The 20,808-nt window shown below is 43.6% G+C and overlaps 1 protein-coding gene and 1 pseudogene across 1 annotated transcript; both read right to left on the reverse strand.

The window, feature by feature from the left end:
* Positions 1 to 1,775: 1,775 nt before the first annotated feature.
* LOC136487532 (alcohol-forming fatty acyl-CoA reductase-like) lies at positions 1,776 to 20,483 on the reverse strand (annotated as a pseudogene).
* Positions 2,950 to 11,559, reverse strand: LOC136487096 (uncharacterized). Its single transcript, XM_066484228.1, has 4 exons — positions 11,377 to 11,559; positions 3,429 to 3,513; positions 3,253 to 3,345; positions 2,950 to 3,171 (listed from the first exon to the last, which is right to left on the reverse strand). Exons 1-4 carry the CDS (start codon positions 11,514 to 11,516, stop codon positions 2,950 to 2,952), a joined length of 540 nt encoding a protein of 179 aa, XP_066340325.1. The 5' UTR covers positions 11,517 to 11,559.
* Positions 20,484 to 20,808: the final 325 nt, after the last annotated feature.

Genomic DNA, 20,808 nt, shown 5'->3' on the forward strand with positions numbered 1-20,808 from the left:
GCGCGCCAAGGAGACGACCCGCGGGAGGTCCCGCACGGACCGGCGCAGCGCGCACGTCGCCGATGCGAGGCGGAAGAAGTCGTCCAGGAGGTGCTTCGCGAACGGGGACGGGCCGAGGCGGCGTAGCGGGTCCTACGCTTGCGGGTGGTGTAGCAGCTCCAAGAGGGAGATGAGGTCATGGCCTGTGGACGGGGATGGGGATCCCCGCGGGGATTAAATCCCCGAACGGGGACGGGGATGGGGAAGAAGTGCTCCCAGTGAGCCTTCACGGGGATGGGGACGGGGGAAATTTGCCCCCGCGGGTACCGGGATGGGGCAGTAACCCTCGACGGGGAATTCCCCGTTGACATTTCAAAGTGCGACTCACCAACCAAGAGAAAAGATTGAAAGGTACCTTGATTTGGCATCACCAAAAGTTGCACAATAGTGGGATAGGAGTGAGGAGAAAGGAAAAGGGACAACAATAGCTTTAATATGTAATTTATTGATGATAGCTAAATAGAATTTCTGTCAATGAATACAGTTGCTAGCCAGCATTTACTTTGCCAATTAGTTAGCGTCGAGCTTAGACGAATAGTCCGATAGGGATACTAGATAGTCCACCAGAACACGGACCATGCAGAGTTGAGCTATCAAACTCCACTTCCCTTTGGTCCCACTCATCAGCCAGTGTCCCACATCTCCACACCTAAGCACATCACTCACTTTCACTACACCTCTCCCACTCTCATCTCCCCACACCCTCTCTCTCTCTAAGAACACTTGAAGGAAGAAGGGGAAGAAGAGGGAAGGGAAAGGAAATAGGACGAAGCCAAGGAGGACACCCCAATCATATCCCTAATCGCAAGCTGTCACCACCATTGCTTCGGTGGAGCTAGTAGAGCTCTAGTATGCCCCCTGCTTTTGTGGTAAATAAGGAGAAGAAGTTAGCAGCAAGAAGGGTTCCAAGACCTCCACGCCAACCTTACTTACCACCACTTGTTGGCCAAGCATTGGTGAGTTATGGATATATGTTGGACATGCAAAGCCTATAGTAACCCAAAGACATCACTTGGATGAGGACCACCTAGCCATCAATGACTTATAGATTCACATGAGCACTCTCTTTGCAATGCACCTTGGTAGATTAGCTCTAAAAGTTCCTAGGAACACCCTAGGACGAGCTCAACATGAAGCACTAACTTGGCGGTGATGGGCTCGATGGCCTGTGGATCGACTCGGCGGCCTTGTCCACAATTTTTTTTGTTTTTTAATCTATTTTCGAAGACAGGCACCCGTCTCCGAAAATATCTATTAATGTAAATGCTGTTCTCAAGGCCGACTCCTTCCCGGCTTCCAAAAATCGGATTCGTCCGCCTCCAAAAATCTATTCATTAGTAGTGCGACTCACCAACCAAGAGAAAAGATTGAAAGGTACCTTGATTAGGCATCACCAAAAGTTGCACAATAGTGGGATAGGAGTGAGGAGAAAGGAAGAGGGACTGCAATAGCTTTAATATGTAATTTATTGATGATAGCTAAATAGAATTTCTGTCAATGAATACAGTTGCTTGCCAGGGGGGGGGGGGGGGGGGGGGGGAGAGGCTAATACACAATCAAACAAATATTTTTTCTTAAAATATTTCCATTTAAAAACATCCAAATGTTACAATGAAAAAGATAATAGGGAAAGAATCTGCAAAATGCAGCTCTCTAGACTCTGGCTTAGTAACATTTTCAGCACAACACCCGCACACTGACATACGCAGTACTTGTGTATTAAAACACACGAGATACATGTGGCTCTCTCTCTCTACAAAGTACTAATCACACAGGTACTTGATAACACCGGGGATGTGAACCCTGTAGAAGTAGTCGTCCCAGTCTATGCACTTGGGATCGAAACCAAAGCCGTCATATTTCCTGTCTTGCCCGTTGTTGTTTGCCATCATCGCCGCCCTCAGCCTCGCCGTGTTGGAGTCATCGAAGCTTCATTTCGACCAAACCCAAAGACCGGTACGTCGTCAGCGGCCATGCATGCATCCCAAAATGCAGAAAATGTAAAGAAGGAGAAGGCTTTGATCGGCTGGTTCAATTCCTTACCATCCTTTGAACAAGGAGTATGGCGCATACCGCTCTGCAATATGCATGACGTATCTGTGCATGCGGCTGAGCTCGTCGTGGCGCCAGGAGAAAGCGCCGCACACGGCAATGTTCAGCAGGCGAAGGACCTCGAGGGGAAGCCTGAAGTTGACGGCCATGTAGGCGCGGAACATGGGGAGGGTGAGAAAGAAGCGCATCCTGCTAGGCGGCTGCACAGGCTCGCCGCTGTTCTTCTTCCCGCCGGAGCACGGCGGGTTGTGGAGGAAGTAGCGCTGGAGCGACTCCGCGAGGACGGCGTAGGGCGCCGCACTACTACAGAAGTTAACTGTAGGGGCGGCTCTAGAGCCTCTGTAGGGGCGGGCGGCGGCTGTGCCAGCCGCCCTTCCCATGGTGTTCCTACAGACGGTGCCTCTGTAGGGGCGGTTTCCTGACCGCCCCTGCAGTGCCCTCTGTAGGGGCGGCTGGTGTTCTCAGCCGCCCCTACAGTGCCCTCTGTAGGGGACGGCTGGTGTTTTCAGCCGCCCCTACAGTGCCCTCTGTAGGGGTGGCTGGTAATATCAGCCGCCCCTGTAGTGGACTTCTGTAAGAACCGCCCCTACAGTAGATTTTCCAGCAAAAAAAATAAATAATTCAAATTCAAATCTGACCACATATATATATAATTCAAATTCGAATCTGACCGCCACAAATATACATATATACATCCACAAACACAAGGCCATTATTTAGAACATCATCACAAGTCATAATTCACAAAAGTCCATCATTACAACATAGTCCATTAAGAAATCCACAAGTCCACATGCAAAACAAAGTCCAAACCGTTCCAAAGTCTGATCCAAACCATACCACAAGTCCACATTGTCATCAACGGCCTAGGGCTAGCCTATCAGTCTCAACAAAGTCCAAACCGTTCCAAAGTATCCAGAGTTGGTATAGAGGATTACTACCTAAGTCAGAAAGAAGATGATGGTAAGTGCCTTTATGGTACACAATCTGGTCCATTATGAAGTTGCAAAAGTCGCCGACCATCGCTAAGAGCTCGTCATCCTTGTATGGGTTCCTTCTCGTGTCTTTATCTTTCTCCAACTACAAGAGAACAAGTTTAGGTTTACTATATCACAACAAATGCGAACTTTTCATACTACAAGCGAAGTGGTTCAAACTTACCAGATTGGGGTTTCTGTTGTAGCCACCGATGGTACTCATCATAATACATGTGTAGTATCCACAATGTAGACTCCTAGGCTTCTGCTTGGGGCACTATATGTTTTGCATATGGAGATGTTAAGTAATGCTATTGACAGACACGTAATATATGGAGTACCAAAGTAAATGACACTTACCGCACATAGAGTTTTGACATACAACTTTTCCTTCCTATTTGGATGATGCCTCCCCTTATGTTCCTGGACATAGTGCCTGAATGCCCTGTTCCAATGGTTTTAGCAAATGGAACTTGTTAGTATCCCATATTGAACCTTACAAGTATGTATACAAACATAGTAGCTAAAATGAGGATTGTCAATATGTATACGTCTTGACAATTGCTATGAAGTCTTTGTATGTCTCGACTGGGAAATCCGCTGAATCAAAGACCTATGCCATGCTATGTGAGAGCCAGACGCCTATGCAAATCCAATGATCGCTGCATGAATTTAGTCATAGAAGGAACACATAAGCTCTTTTGCATCGAACAAAGTATATTGAACAAAGCTAAGTATACAGTCGAACTTACTTGAAGTGGTATGGTTCCATATAGTATCGTGTTGTTGGAGATTTTTAAAACATAGGGCAATGTATGCTGCAACCTTGAGGGACTCTTCCAATATTTTCTTGTTCCTGATGTCCTCTTTCTCCTTAAGTGTCTTTCCACCTCCTAGTTCTTTGCAATCTAGTTTTCACTCTTTAGGGTAATTAAAATTTGTTGATGCTATAGGTGAAGGGTCTATATACCCGTGTTTCAGAGCTGGCCTCTTTCTCACAAAGTCCGCTTGCATTCTACAAATCATGGCGCGGGTTAGTTACAACAAAATCAAAATATTACATTCATATTATATCGAGAGGGCAAGGACTTACAGGCACCACATGCGAATTAGATTCATTTCCATTCGTCCGAGGTGGAAGCATGCCTGGATATCCTTAAACTCAATGACAATTTGCCCACCTGGGGCTCCAAATGTGCCGGCAGGGATCCATGCTTGTAAGATTTCTAGTTCTGTTATCTGAGCACGCAAGTACCAATCATGGAACTTTCTCATTCCACGTGGCAAGCACTGTATGACTCGGTTTGGTAGGAAGTTCTTTCCTTTTTCATATTTATCCGGGCAATCATTTGACCATTTGAGGTTATCAACAGCTGGATACTTGTTAAACCCTTTGTGCAGTTTGCTAGTGGTGCCCTCCTCAGAAGCTGGTGCTCTGATTTTTTTTACTTGGTTCTTAGGCTTGAACTGGTCATGGGCCATCCACTTGTGCACCAACGAGACGTCATTAATGCCCGCATATGATGGCCTTATCTTGATTGGGATTTTGTTTCGAGCTTCCCATTCGAGCACGTCCTTGTCAACTTGTGCATCACCTGCTCCAGGGGCCACTTGTTCTTCACGTATCGGCTGTTCATGAGGCAATTGCTGTTCATGAGACACTTGTTGTTCATGTATCGGCTGCGCTTGTTGAGAAGGATGTTGCATCTCATCATGCCTTTGCTCGGTACGAGCTGGAGAAGGACGTGGCATGTCATCATGCCCATGCTCGGTACGAGGTGGAGAAGGATGTGGCATGTCATCATGCCCTTGCTCGGTACAAGGTGGAGAAGTCTCTAGTGTGTGGTGGTCATGGTCATGGGCCAGTGAGTATACCTCCCCATCCTCGACGGGTCGCTCCAGAGGATGAACTTTAGTCGGAGTTGGCGAAGACTCGGTCAATACAATGTACCGTCTATGCCAGAGGATGAATTGGTTCATGACATCTTCGAGTAACACGAGCCCCTCGGGAGTAGGGTGTTCTATCTTTCAAGTCATGAACTCGGGCTTCACGGTATGCACCTCGACCCGAGTGTAGTCCTGCGGGATGTCCCTATTGTGCCACGTGCCGCCTAGAGGATGTGCCACGCCCGTTGCCACCTCAATGATCATGTTTTGCCTGCCCATCGGAACCACCAATTTGTAACTGGTTGGCGCCCGTATGCGATCGACGGGGGTTCCGGTTGCATTGGAACATTGACTGCTGGGAACATCTGGAGGGCTGCCAACTACCGCCAGTTCTCCGGGCGGCCCCATTTGTGTCTATGGCTCCATCGTAGACAGTCCTTTCTCCACCAACATCTTTTCAACTAGAGCCTTCACTTGGCGCTCAAGATTAGACTCTCGGCCTCTACCATGTTTCTTGTACATGTGCCTCTCCTCTACGAATCCGTGCTTCCAGAACATCCTCTTCCCTAGCCCCCTGGTACGTCTTGTGTGCTCAAGGTTTCCCAAGGCAATGGTAAGCTCGTCCCTCTCTCTGGAAGGGTTGAATGCGCCCTTCTCCTTGTCTTCAGCAAGTTTCAGTATCTTTGATACTACCTCTCCGGTCTCCGGCTTAGCAAACTTGAGGCTACTACCGGATGAATCCACACTCCTCGCGTATATCCACTGTTTGAGGCGTGGCTTCAACTTCGTCACTTCCGTATTCCCGGCAGTTTCGGCCTCTGCGTCCATCTTCCCAAAGACCTCTTGCTTGCCAGCGTAGCCACCGGGGCCTAGACGAGGGTATTGTTGGTTCTTCTTCGCCTGCTCGCTGTTACGGGCACTGAGGGCCAATGATGCCTCTGAAGTCTTCTCAGCCATGAGCTCCTCCCATTGACTAGGAGTTATGTTGCCATACTTGTGGAAAGGAGTTAACTTCTATTGAATAAAGTTCTTGTTCAGATCTGACCGCCAACGTCGGAAGCTCTGCCCCATTATCTTAAAAGCATTTCTTGTACCAACTCGTGTGTTCCCTCCGAAAACCTGAAGTTCTGCTTCAGCTTCTCCCATAGGTCTACCTTTTGGCTCATAGGTACAAGATTCCAGCCACGGATAGCTAGGTTCAACTTATCTCTAACTACAAACCCTGATGTGATTACGGAATTTCGCCCTGTATGTATATGGCTCAAGGATCTGCCCGTCTGGCCCGACCTCCGTTATCACATAGCATGCCTTGTCATGATATTGGTTTGGCTTTCTAATCCCCCTCGTTTCCTCTTTGGCTAGGCAGTCTCAGTCGTGGTTGTGTCCTGAGGTTGTGGAGCGGAGGCCTCATTGTGAGTATCTGTGGCTCCTTCCTCTGATCTCCTTTGCCCCGCTACGTATTGTCCGGCAAGACGAGACGGAGGCCGACGTCGTCTTTTCAGAGGTTGAGTAGGGACGACCTGTGTATACGGCAGGTCAAAAGTGTTAGTAGAGGTAACATATAGCCATAGCATTAGCCAAATTTACAAGCTACTAAGGCTTTATCTGTACCTCGTCGTTCGGATCAAAATCCTTGTCCAACTCGTCCTCCGTTGGCCTCCGTCTGGGTTCTCGTGGGAAAGGATCCTCGGGACTTACATATCTCCCTGATGAGGTGTCGTCATCCTCATCCTCATCCTCATCATCATCCCCTTCTTCGCCTTGGGCATTCTCTCCGCCTTCTCTTCCCTGGGCTCCCCCACTGGATCCTCATCATCGACAAGGTCCTCCTGAGTAAGCATCACTTCTAGACCATTTTCTAACTCGTTATCGAACTGCTCCTGAGTAAGCTGGTCATCTAGTTCTTGCTCTCCATGGGATGGCTGCTCATCATTCATGGGGCATCGGGATGCACTCTTTGATGTTCGCGATATTTCGTGCCTTGTTCTAAGAGATGCAAGAAAAAAAGTAGTATAAGTAGTAGAAGTAGTAGTACTAGTGGTAGAAGTACTAGTACTAGTAGTACAAGTAGTAGTACTAGTAGTAGTAGTAGTACTTGTAGTAGTACTAGTAGTAGTAGTACTTGTAGTAGTAGTAGTCAAACAAAGAGAAAGCAGGACTAGCCCACTGCATATGCTGTATGACTCAAACAAGATGGACAGAAGAAAAAAAACTGCAATGGGATCGGTGAGTAACAGCTAGCACGCGGCAAATTCAGTAGCGCAAGTCAGCAACGGCAAGCAATCTGGGCGACGGCAAAGCAGACACAGACATCGATCGATGCGACACAGCACAAAGGGCAACACATATGGAAGCCGATCAATGGCCTGCTTCCAGCAAGCCAGGAGTGCAGCAGGGCTTCATATCATATGGCGCAAGGCGATTGGACCGAAAATGCTAACATCTTGCCCTTTATTAGTCTGTTCTACTCCAGGCATTGACTAAAACCAGGAACATAATTTGATAAGTAAAATGTGAAATGCTATTGTCATGAATAATAAATAGAAACATCTATATGTCGATGTCCTATATGTTTGCATAATAAATATGTTGTTCCTTCCGCATAATAAATAGAAACATCTATATGTCAGAAAAGAAAACGGTGAGGTCAGGGCAGATCAGTCAGGGTGTGCAGCAAGTCTGCAAAGTGCTTTTATGCACCTCCAGAGAGAGACCACAGGGGATACTGGCATTTGCTCGGTTGTTTAACGGCTCATTATCTGCTAGTACTAATCACTGATCAGATCCCAGGAAGCAAGAGCTGACTTTAGACTGTATTATAGTAGGATATACCAGCTGGAATTTACCGAAGAAAAACACTAGTACTACTATGATAGCAGCCTGAGCAACGGTACCAAAACTACCAAACATTCAACTCTGCTGCTGGTACAGAGTACAGACTTGCAACAACCATTCATTCAAAGCCAAAATACTGACAGGAGTAGTAGTACTAGTTCTTCTGAAAACGAAAATATATACTGACAGGAGTGGCAGAAACTGACAGAAATCCCCATACACAGATTACAGACCGACAGTTTTTCCTTTCCATTCCTTTTATATATTCCCAAGTATAAGCTTCATTTGTAAATTCGTAAAAATTAAAAAAAAGTATGTTTACTTTCGTTGCACATAAGCTTCCTTTCTGAATTATGATTGATCCTAGTTTTATTTGAGCTTTTGATTTGGCGTCACCTTGCTAGCTGCTGCAGCTTCACATTCTCTGCCATGCACGCATAGTACATGCTACTAGTACTACTGCATTGCCATGCATCATGGTCATATTATGCAAACATCTATATGCAGAAGGAACAACATATTTATGCGGGTAGATAACAAAAATATATGCAATTACTACAACTAGTCAGTGGTGGAACAAAAAAATTATGGGCCAGGGCAAATTAAGGTACGACATTTTCATTGTACACATAGGTATAAAGTAGATATAAAGATCGACTGCGGCGATTCACTATATTATGTTGCTGAGAAATCAGGGAACAGAGCGCATATAACCTCAGCCGATACATTCACTAGTATTCAAGTCTTCCACCATCTACAAAAAGAATGAAATTGACTAACCATCTGCATTCACCTTGTCTAAAGTGTCTTCATCTATGCCCTTCTTCTCCTGTTCTAGTGTCTCATCCCCACAAGGTTCACCCTTCTGCTCTGCTTCTGCATAATTTTAACCATTCAGCAGCTCATTTATCATATTTACATGAACATATCAAATTACAGCTTGGTTGGAGCTTGCCTTTTCACATTACATGCTATATACAATCTCCTTTTCTTTGTAAAAACAGAAGTTGAAGTCAACTCAGCAAATGAACTGAACCACACCAAGGTTATCTTAGCCAAATTAGCTCATTTGTAACCTTCCTAGGAGTTTATTCCATACTAGTTTGTGTTGTTTGCTACCGATACGTAAATTAGTATTATCTGAGCAACATCTAATGAATTCCATTTGCTTTTCAGTTAGAACAGGTTTGGAAGGATCTGGGCTTTCTGTTTCTCAAAAGATCTTTTATTGTATTAGCTTTGTTGGTGGCCAGTATATATGGTCACGATTACAGTTTTTTCTGCTTTCCGTCGATGGGGCGATTCTGAACAGAAGCACTTTTTGGTCAGGCGTCTCTTCACAGTTATCTATTTGTAAACTTGCCAACGACATGCCACCATGGAAATGCATGGGTTTTTCTTCCTTTCACTGCTTAAGGCTAGTGTGTGGAAGTCAGGAATGCCACATGTCTAGGGACTGGGATGAAACGACTCTGAAGTTTTCTTGTATCTCTTGAATTGTTTTAGACAATAATCAGCATTTACATGTAAAGATGTATCAGAAACTTCAAAGTGTTCAAGAGTCATACTAAAATAGTTGGCACACTCTTTTCCCTACAAGCACTTACTCCCATATGGTGTCACGTACTCCTGTCCTTCTAGATTGCTTCAAGACAAGCTTTGGCTGAAAGGCGTAAGCGTGGTGATGGAGGTAGATTTCTGTCAAGTGAAGAACAGCTGGTAACTTTCTGACCATGTTGCCTATTTTGAATGCTTAGCATTGTTGCTACAACATTGGTTACATGCTTTATTGATTCATTAAACAAAGTGAATATCACAAACTCTATGCCTAATGATATTCACGCAAGGAAATAATGATAACCGAACGTGTTGTATATTGTTTTGTGGCAAGAAAATATGTACTGTTACCTGATTACCTCATTTGCATACTAGTTCATTTCTACAGAAAGTGGTGTTATCTTCATGGCCCTTTGCATGCTTTTACCAGTCTCGGGTTTTTTTTGGTTGTGCTTTTACTCTTGTGTGTAAAAAGTATGTATCTTGTAACTCTTCTTGTTGGGCCTTTTCTTAATTTACTAATTCTGAATTCTAGAGGGTTACTTCTGACTGGTTATGCTACTGTGGCTGTAGGTTCACATATTTCTAATCTATTAACTTAACCTGCCAGGTCTTGGTTATTGTTTTATCTGATGAATTGGTCGAAATTCTCTTAATTGGTAGGCACTAGCTTGCTTCCCTTTTATTTGTTATGGTTTCCACTTTCACTGCAAATGAACAGTTTTCGTATGACAATTATCTTGTTATTCTTATGTTCTTGTACTCTTGTGCTCTGCAGCCTTCACAGCTGCCTTCAGAAAGGCGTTCCAAACGTCTTGAGAAGCAAAATCTCAAAATGGAGAAGGTAAGATCCAGTAGAGATCTATAGACTTATTTTGTTTGAGGAAGAAGTGGCAATGTATCCTAACTCCAACCTACCCACTTGGTTGCTTTAAGGAATCACATGCATTGATCTATCACCACCTCATCCCTCAAAAGCACATGCCTAGTGTAGTTGAAGGTGATCCTACAAAAATTCATGGGATGTTCCCATGGTGGACTATCCCATCAAAGATGGGTTAATTCCTTGAACCAAGCATCCCATTAGTTGTGTAACTTTCTTTTTAGAGAGAATCTACAGGTGCTGCATAGGAGATGCCTCTTAAGTTTGCAGTGTCTAAATTTTGTTTAGTAACAGAAAAGTCTAGAATAATAATTTTTTAAGTAATACAACCTATGAACAGCTGCAATTGTATTTGTTATATTCAATTAAACACTCAGGATTTCCCCTTGTCCGGGCGGAGAGCAAAGAAGACGAAACAATGGAAGCAGAACCAGATCCAGAAATTGAAGTAGTCCCTGGACCTGGGGGAGAACCAAAGGTTGGGATGGTTTTTCTGAATGAGGATAAGGCTTATGAATTCTATGTCAACTATGCTGGAACTGCAGGGTTCAGTGTCCGAAAACGAAAAGGCTGGTTGGACAAAACAGCAAAGAATGTTACAAAATCTCGAGCATATGTTTGTTCCAAGGAGGGATTTCGTCCAAAAAGTGCTTCTCAAAATCTTTCTTACAGTTCTCTTCTCTCACAAACAGTTGGTAACCTAAAAAGTTTCTAGCTTAAGTAGTTATCGATGTTACAGTTTGATCTGTGCAGCTGTGCTTTTGATTGCATATATACTGATATAAATAATGAAACCTATCTGGTCTCTGGATAATTAGTTCTCTGATATCCTCCACTATCTGACATTTTAGATTGCATATGTTTGTGCATTTTTCACTAAATCTAGTTCGTGTTCACTCCAGCCAAATACTAGGATGCAAACATGGGAGTTGGAGGATGCCTTAATTGCATCTGCTTCTATTCCAAATGGAAACGATCCCAAAGCAGTAAAATCCTCCCCCTCGGATTGCATTTCCCACACCCAAAGCAGTACAAGAAACCATCATCGTTTTAACTAAAAACTGCAGTGGTTAAACCGTAGGGATAAAAAAAACGGAGAGAGAGAGAGGATCTTTTCGGAGGTGAGTGTGGACTGTGGAGGCTCACCGGCTGCGACAGGCAGACGTACACCCACCGGCCGCGCTGCTCGTCCCGCTCCACCGCGCAGCGGCCGCGCCCACAGACACATAGCGGGGCCCGCTCAATGTATTCCACGACGCGGATGAAGTCCTCGTCCTCCTCCGCATCGCCGCCGGAGCTGGCGTCGGCGAAGTCGAACGGCTGCCTCAGTTGGGCGCCGTGGATGGCTGACACCACCGCCGGTGCCGGATGAGGGGGAGGGGAAGGAGGCGGGGTGGGAGGGTGCCGGATGCGGGGTAGTAGTTTTTCCAAACCCTAGCCACCGTCGCGGCCTGGGGAACGGCGGTGGATGGGGTGGGGGTGGCGGTTGGGGTTAGGGAGACGGTGGAGGAGGCGGTGGAGGGGTCAGGGAGGGGTAGGCGACAGCGGTGCAGGCGGCGCCGACGGCGAAATTGGGCAGCCTGACATCACTGTAATATACCTCAGCGCCCAACACTTAGCGCCCACGGGGCCGGCACTGTAATATACCTCAGTGCCACTGTAGGGGCGGCTGAGGTTATAAGCCGCCCCTATAGTTGATTTTTTTTCTAAATTCTAAATCAAAATGAATTATTCACATGTAAATAATAAATAATACAAGACAAAATTTTATAATTATTTTTTTATAGATATATTTACATATACAATAACTAAAACTACTACAACAGTTTAAAATTGCAAAATTGAACCTTTAAAAATAGGAAAAAAAATTAAATTTTAAAAAATTAAAATCAAAACTACTAAAATAATTTGGAGACACCAAATGATCTCAAATGAAAAATTGATAAACATCAAAGTTGTAGAGGTCATGAAGATCTACAATCTTTTATTTTGTTCATCTTGTCATTTGACAAAATTTGAACCTTTCAAATTTGAAATTTTAAAAAATGACAAGTTCGAACCAAAATTTGAGACCCAAAATGATTTCAACATAAAAAGTGATGAATACCAAAGTTGTTCAACTCATTAATATCTACAACTTTTATTTTAGTCATCTTGTCATTTGACAAAATTTGGAACCTTTCAAATTTGAAATTTTGAAAAACAACAAGTTCGAACCAAAAATTGAGACCCTTGATTTCAACATAAAAAGTGATGAATACCAAAGTTGTTCAACTCATGAATATCTACAACTTTTATTTTGGTCATTTCTTCATTTGACAAGTTCTTAGCACACATTGTTCACTAATCTTACACATGTCTCATATAGTTTATAAAACCTTATGAGAGATGTGTCACATTTGTGAACAATGTCATTACCACTTTGTCATATGAAGAAATGACCAATACAAAAGTTGTAGATTTTGATGAGTTATTCAACTTTGGTATTTATCACTTTTTCAGCTGAAATCATTTGGGGTACCAAAATCTTGTCTGAAGTTGTATTTTTTTTAAATTCAAAATTTAAATTGCTCAAACTTTTCATATTTATATATTGACAAAACCAACAAAATAAATTGATAGAGAATGATTTTAGAAAATTTTAGGAAAAAAATCATCAGATTTGGAGTTAGTATGAGGAAGAAAAACTAGTTACAAAGTTGACCCACAGATTAAAAAAAGAAATCACACTGTTCACTATGATCATGTAAGGATCATCTAGAACAGTGTGATTTCTCTTTTTAATCTGTGGGTAAACTTTGTAACTAGTTGTTCTCCCTCGTACTAACTCCAAATGTGATGGTTTTTTTTCCTAAAAATTTTCTAAAATCATGCTTCAGCATTTAAGTTTGATCAAACTTGGATGTGACAATGTTTTACACATCTTAAAATTTGAAATTTGACAAGTTCAAACCAAAATTTCAAACCCTAAATAATTTCAAATGTAAAAGTGATGAATACAAAAGTTGTTCAACTCATCAAGATCTACAACTTTTCTTTTGGTTATATTGTCATTTGACTAAATTTGGACCTTTCAAATTTTGAAATTTGAAAAAAAGACAAGTTGAATAACTCATGGAGATCTACAACTTTTATTTTGGTAATTTCATAATTTGATAAATTCTTAGTACACATTGTTCACACAAACATACGTGAATGTAGTCTCAAACACACACACACATAAATGTAGTTTTAAACACACATACATAAATGTAGTCTCACATACATGAATGTAGTCTCACACACACATATATGAATGTAGTCTCACACACACATACATAAATGTAGTCTCACACACATATACATGAATGTAGTCTTACGAACACTGACACACTTACATAAACTAGCTAGCCCACCGTGACAACTTTCCCCTTGACACCTTTTCGTTCCCATGGCAATACATCTTTGGGCAGGTTCTTTTCCACAGCCTCGATCTTCTTACAAAAGTCTGTGAATAGCGGCATCTCATCGCACTTATTATAAGCTTCAACATCGTCCACGCCATCAACTCTGATGATATGTTGTTTCCCGGAAGCCATCACATGCTTTGTCTTCTTCTTTGGGGGAGGTTACTTTGCGGGTCGGGCATATAGAAGACTTACGCGACACGTTCAGCGAGCACCCAAGGGTCATCCTGGTAGCCTAACATTCTGGAGGTCGACGACTCTCTGTCCGATCTCATTGAATTGATGTTGCTTGATCCAGCGGCATCGAAACAGGGCCACCTTTATATCCCTTCCATAGTCAAGTTCCCATATATCTTCAATTATGCCAAAGTACAGGACCTTTCGCCCCACTCCATCGAGAGCCTCTATTCGGACGCTGCTGTTCTGATTCACTAGATTTCCTGTCCTTTGTGTTGGTATAGTATGTGTACCCATTGATGTCATAAGCATTCCAAGACGTCACCTGTTTCGATGGCCCGGCCGCCAACCGACTGATGGTAATAGAATCTATGGTTTCTCCAGGCTGTATGTTCTGGTCCTTCAACCATGATGTTAGGCGTTGCTTATGCTGTTTCATGACCCAATCATCTGAACAGCCATTCCTCTCGGCCATAATGATAGCCATGTGTTTATCAATGTATGGTTGCATCACTGCCATACTCTGCAAGACACTTGTAATGCGCCTGACTCACCTCTCTGTAATCATTGTCGAGGAACACTTTCCTACCACTTGTGCCCTTCCCAGCTAGCCTTCCCTTATGACGAGAATCGGGATTACCAATCCCTCTCTATACTTTTAGCCACTCTTGGCAGCACTCGATGACTTCTTTGGAATTGTAACCCTTTATCATGGAGCCCTTTGGGTGTGTTCGGTTATGCACGTATCGGCTTAGAACCGACATGAACCGCTCGTAGGACCACATTTCATGCAAGAAGCTAGGGCCCAGCACCTCGATCTGATGAACCAGGTGAATCATGAGATGTACCATTATATAAAAAAGCGGGAGGTAAACACATCTCTAGCTGGTTCTGGGTCTCCACCATGAATTCATGTAGGTCACTCAGCTCTTGCCTGTGAATCGTCTTCTGTGAGATCTTCGAAAAGAAGTAGCACATGCGGGTGATGGCCATCTTTAGGAACTCTGGCTTTATAGCCCTGATTGCAATTGGTAGGAACACTGTCAGCATCACATGATCAATCGTGAGCCTTGCAGTATGTTAATGATAGGTCCTTCATCGACACTAGCTTCTTTGGGTTCACCAAAAACCTAGTCGGCACTCTGACCCCCTAAGGAAATTGCATATAGCTCTCCTCTCCTCTAGGGTTAGGTTGAAGCTAGCTGCGGGAAGACTGTACTTGCCATTATCCTGCTGTACCGGCCAAAGCTCCCGCATCACGTTCAGCTACACCATGTCTTTCCGTGATCTGAGACCATCCTTTGACTTGCCTGTGTCCATCAAGGTAGCCATGAGACTCTCAAAGACATTCTTCTGCACGTGCATCACATCAATGGCATGGGGGACCTCCAAGTCTGGCCAATAAGGCAGGTACTGATAGAAGATCGATTGCTTCTTGAATGGTACGCCTTCGATGGGAGGTGTGCTTCTATCTCTGATCGTTCCATCTGGATTCTTCTTTCCATAGATGACGTGTATGTTTTGGACCATTCTAAACACATGTTCTCCATTACGACATCTCTCTGGAGGGGGTTCATCCTCTGGGATGTTGCCATAGTATCTTAGGTACAATTTGCCACGGTACTTGTGACCTGTCTTTAAGAAGTGCCGGTTTCCTTATGTAAACTATCTTCCTGGATCCATCTAGGAACACCCATTTAGTACCATCCAAATAGACTAAGCATCCAGTCTTGCCTTTGAACACGTCTATATCAATGCTTGGTTGTTTGGGGCCGGAGATAAGAATGGTGAGGAGAAGGTACTTCCTCTTCTGACACAAATACGTTGGGAGGTTGTACATGGTCAAGATGACTGGCCGTGTGCTGTGGTCGGTCATCCTCTCATTGAAGGGATTCATTCCATCGATGCTCAAGCCAAACCGTACATTCCGTGGGTCATCACTGAATTCTGCTTTGTACTTGGCATCGAACGCTTGCCACTGGCTACGATCAGCCGAGTGTGCGATCGTATCATCATTCACCTTGCACTCATCATCCCACCATGTCATACACAGTCTTCTTCGATGCTTTTGCCACCCTCTCAAGATTTTCTAGACCTCTCTTGCTCTTTTATAATATTTCTGGTCCAAAGGCCCCAAGCATTTCGTCCAAGTTGTCACCGTCATCAGCATCCCCCTCACGTGCTTCGCCATCATTGCTGGCACCATCAGCATCATCACCACCTTGTTCATTGCCAAAGCCACCACCTTGTTGATTGCCAAAGCCACCACCTTGTTGATTGCCATAGTCACGATCCATTTATTGCTCAAGATCGTCTGTGAATCGGGACAAGTATGCTTGGGTTTCAGCTTCATTAGCTAGATCATCGTTGCTATCATCAACAGCCATTGTTTCACCATGATGAATCCACACTGTGTAGTCCGGAACAAATCCTCTCCTAATCAGATGTTCTTTGATGGTACTCACATCTCGAAATGCAATAAGGTTCTTGCAATCTTTGTAGGGACAAATAATCGTGTCACTATTCTCTTTCAACGTCGCTGTATGCTTCTCTGCGGCTTTGATGAATTTGTCCACCTCATCATGGAAAAGAGCGTCGTGTCTTAACGAACCATACATCCAAGAGTTCCTGTAGTCCATCTTATAGAAACAAAACAACCAAAGAAAGAATATTACTCGAGAATAATTGTATATACCTGAGACACGCACCATGGTAGTAGAGGATAGTTAATTAATTGACTATTAATGCATAAATATTTTAAAATATAAATTAATTGGTTCAAATAAACAATTTCAAAGAAAACAATTAGCGACATTTAATATTTCATCCACTACCTTTCATGCAAACTCCATTCCAATTTCATGGTAGAGGATAATTAATTAATGGCATATTTATCCATAACTAATTAAAAACACACATTATAGAAAGGAATCAAAATAAATATTAAATGATAATTAGTAGCCATGGTAGAGGATATTTTACATATTAGCAACAATTAAAATCTTACACATTCACCTACATGCAAACCCTAGTCACATAAAGAAAAAATTGAAAAAGAAAAAAAAAACAAAATCCTAGATCTAGATCTAGATATAGGGTTTCATGACACATGCACCAAACTTCACTAATACTACACTAAAATCAACAAAGATGTACTAATAAAGGATGCAATCTTACTTCCTTACCTAATTTACCCTAGTACAGTGAAAGTTAGAGTCCAATTTCACTCATAACTAGCTCAAGCTCCATGGAAGAGAGAGAAAACCAAAAACCAAATTACTCACTAACCAACGAATTAAACTTCAAATAAAGAGTTAGAGAAGCATTTCCTTACCTTTTAGAGCCTCTCCACCAAAGGATTTGAGATCAAAACCTCCCCTTAATAGAGCAATTTTTAGGAGGAGCCTAAGGCCTTCCAATCTTTTGTTTTGTAGAAGAGTGTCCCGAGGTGGAAGAAGGGGGTGGCTGCTATTTATTCGTGCGCCATCAGTAGGGGCGGCTGGTAATTCAGCCGCCCCTACAGTCGAACAACAGGGGCGGCTGGTGGCAGCCGCCCCTACAAATGGGCACTGCAGGGGCGGCTGGTGATTGAGCCGCCCCTACAGATCAGCCTCAACTGAGTGCCATCTGTAGGGGCGGCTAGGGCTGCTAGGGCCTGAGGACGCCTACTGTAGGGGCGCCCCCAATCCCAGCCCTCCTACGGTAAAAATGCCCCGTTCCTAGTGTGAGAATCTGGCGTAGTGCCGGCTGCCGCGTCGACGACGTCAGGTGGTAGATGCTCAGCTGCTGCGCCTGCTCCTCCGAGTGTGCCGCCATGGCCACCATCATGCCGTTCACCACCATGTCCCCCGGAATCTGTGTCAGAGAAACGTACGAGCAACAGCGCGTCCCCTGCCGGTTAGTATCGTAACAAAACCCTGTAATTAATGGACGGCTCAATCATTTTGGAGTATCGTAGCAAAAACCCTTCTCTAAATTTGATCCGTGTTTAATTTCGAAACTCACCACGTCCATTATCAAGTCGAGATCAACTAAGAAGATTGACAAAGCCTGCTTGGCGGAACCGACGATGAACGAGTCAATTGTCCTGCAGAAGGCGAACATTTTCATTGTGCAATTGTGCATCATACTGCATATATGCTGCCATGAGGCATGCATGCATGAGCCAATGAAGAAATCAACAAAATTAATGGAGAATTATTGGATGTCTGCAACTGGTGAACTTGCTGTCTTTTTGGTCACGTACGTACCTGATCCCTTCCATCCATCCAGGCAACGGCTCGTTCAGGATGCTGGTTATGATGCTAGGCCGGACGATGACGACCGGGAGATCTCCTCGAAGGTGCCCCAGCAGCATCTCCCCCATCGCTGTGGTGAACACATAGGTGTTTGGCCACCCGAACTCCCTTGCCCTTCATCATTGACAGAGACATGTCATGTGCTTGTGATTATTTGGACAGTATTAGTAGGTAGCAGCAAATTAAGATGCATAAACAGGACAAATATACTTTTCTAGCAATGAGTTCTCTAGTTCTCACTGACCTCTTGAGGCCAAGCTCCTTCATGGTTCTTCTCTCAGCCTTTTCTGAACAAGGGTTGGCTTTCAGTTCTCTCCTGGTCTCTTTTATCAGATTTAGTTCGGATTCGATGTCCAGGTGTGTCCCTTCCCTTAGAGTTTCACCCAAATGGAATGGCTTCTCTAGCACTATCCCTTCTTGTTCACCGGCTACATAAGCTGCTCAACGAAAATGGATGGTCCAGATTTGGCCACACAAGGAACACAGGACTGTTGCTTCCTACCTGTTGAAACATGTAGCAGCATCTTGAGGTTACTGCACCTCTTTGCAAACTCACATATGTGCTTGGCTCCCATGACATTTGTGTCGAAAGCTACATCATACCTGGAGTTTGGCCAAATAATTAACCAAATGCTTCCACAATATGCCATCTGAAATAATCTGTTAACAGAAATAAGCTCTGACCTTTCGTAGAAATTTGTAGTCGCAGCTCCATTGACAATGATGTCTATTTCTTTGCATAGTTCTCTCAGTTTGGCAGGGCCTAGGTCCAAGTTCTCATACATGACGTCTCAGGCAAAGGGCATACTTTTTCTTGGATGAAACTTTCAAACCCATTGCCATGCTTTTCTTTCAAAATTTGAAAGATCTCCCTTCCTGTCACCTAGCGATAACGAAACAGAGTTTGCATATTCCGTTAAAAAAACAGAGTTTGCATTGAAAGATTACCATAAGACCGAAATTATTTAGTGAAACGCAACAGTTAATAGGTATATAGTACTTTAAGTCTTGCTTCAAACATTCAAATTTTGTCAGAAGAAAACATATTTCAGATTGAATGCACCTAGCAAATCCATCAGGAGACATTCTGACTCATCAAACCTGCAGAGTTGGGGCCGTGCAAGATTATTTTCAGATTTGGCTCCACTTATTCAGAACTCGGTCCCCCTCAGCTATTGTAAGGGATCACTTTGTCTCTTACTTCCATATCTGTGCTATGCCTATTCATTTATCAAAAGCTTTTGCCGCAACTGCCACCTCTTGGGACCACTCACTGTCTTCTTCTACTAAAGGGATCTTTTCTGCTTTCGTTGCATATTTGCACAAGTAGAGAACATACTGAAGTATATTGTTGTTGTCATTATTATGTAATTGACGATCGTTACTGCACAGTATAGCCACACAGTTACGTATTTCTGCTTGACAAGGGTAATGGATGGCTAGACATAGCTACAAAACAAATCGTTTAATTGCTCTTCAGATAAAAGAACAAATGTGTGTAATGTACTCTTCTTTCCTTTATTAATATTGGGTGAGCAAGATTTGGGTGGCGCATGCATCTTGCATGAGATGCTCATTGCTGGATATGCACGATCACAATAGTAAAGATTTAAAGGACATCAAATTTGCATACTTAAAAGATTCATACACAATTTTCCTCTGTTGTCGGAGCAAGTTTTTTCCGTGATAGTGGTCTGTTGTTGGTTGTCTTTTTTTTTTTTTTTTTGCTTGGGGTATGTAACTTTTTTGTATAATTTTTATTTCTCCTACTAATATATTTCAGCAAAGCTCTTGATGACACTTCGGAAAAAATGATTGTTCTGTTCTTTTATGTAGAAATGGTTTGTGGGAGCCTCCGGCACTCGGTCTGCCTTTTTTTTGTAGAAATGGTTTCCAGAAACATATGTGCATGTGATGGAAAAAGTTCAGAGTGGGCCATTGGATACAACTTCAGAAACTAAGATGGAAGGAAGAATAGAGAAATATTTTGTGTTCACCTTATTCTCAAGCCTCTGCTTTGCAGACTCGACATCGGCGGCTCGAACAAGGAGGAAGAGCTTCTTGACATCCGGCTGAACCCTCAGTATCTTCTCCACAAGAACTACGAAGAGACCAAAAGGCAGCAAGCAAGCATCCCCACTGAGATGATCAGCCATGCATGCATTGTGCAGACACACTGCGTGCACACACTGAAATTAAGGAGTACTAGCTGGACGAGTTCATGCATGAAGAGGTACCGTACCTTTCCCCCAGGAAGCCCGTTGAACCAGTGATCAGGATGCTCTTGCCTCTGAAGTAGCGTACAAGCATCTGAATCCAGTTCACCTATCATCTTCGAATGTGCAGGCAGTGTGGTCCGTGTCGGTCTATCTGTGAGTTTCTCTGATGAGATGTACTATGCCTTGCAGGGTTAAAGGCTACTTGCTGGATGTTAGGTAGTGGAGTAGTACGGGTAGCTTTGAGATCCTACAGAGAAACAGACCATGTATTTATAGGCGGGAAGAGACGTGTGTTTCAGTGGTGGGCACCAGAAGCCAGGATGGTTGCTGTAGTAAATAAATAGAGGAGCTAATTAGTTATGGACAAAGCAAATTTAGTTGAGAAAAGTGCCAAGACACATGGAAAGGTGGGACTATGTCCGTAGCTGGTAGATCAAC

Source organism: Miscanthus floridulus, chromosome 10, assembly GCF_019320115.1.
Source record: "Miscanthus floridulus cultivar M001 chromosome 10, ASM1932011v1, whole genome shotgun sequence".
Lineage (NCBI taxonomy): Eukaryota > Viridiplantae > Streptophyta > Magnoliopsida > Poales > Poaceae > Miscanthus > Miscanthus floridulus.

Excerpts from the sequence above, each read along its gene's own strand:
- LOC136487096 (XM_066484228.1), bottom strand. The coding sequence starts at position 11,516 with ATGCGGAGGAGGACGAGGACTTCATCCGCGTCGTGGAATACATTGAGC. Across the intron at positions 3,514-11,376 it reads ACGTCTGCCTGTCGCAGCCG|GGCATTCAGGCACTATGTCC; the intron begins GTGAGCCTCCAC and ends CCATTGGAACAG. Across the intron at positions 3,346-3,428 it reads ATGTCAAAACTCTATGTGCG|TGCCCCAAGCAGAAGCCTAG; the intron begins GTAAGTGTCATT and ends CAAAACATATAG.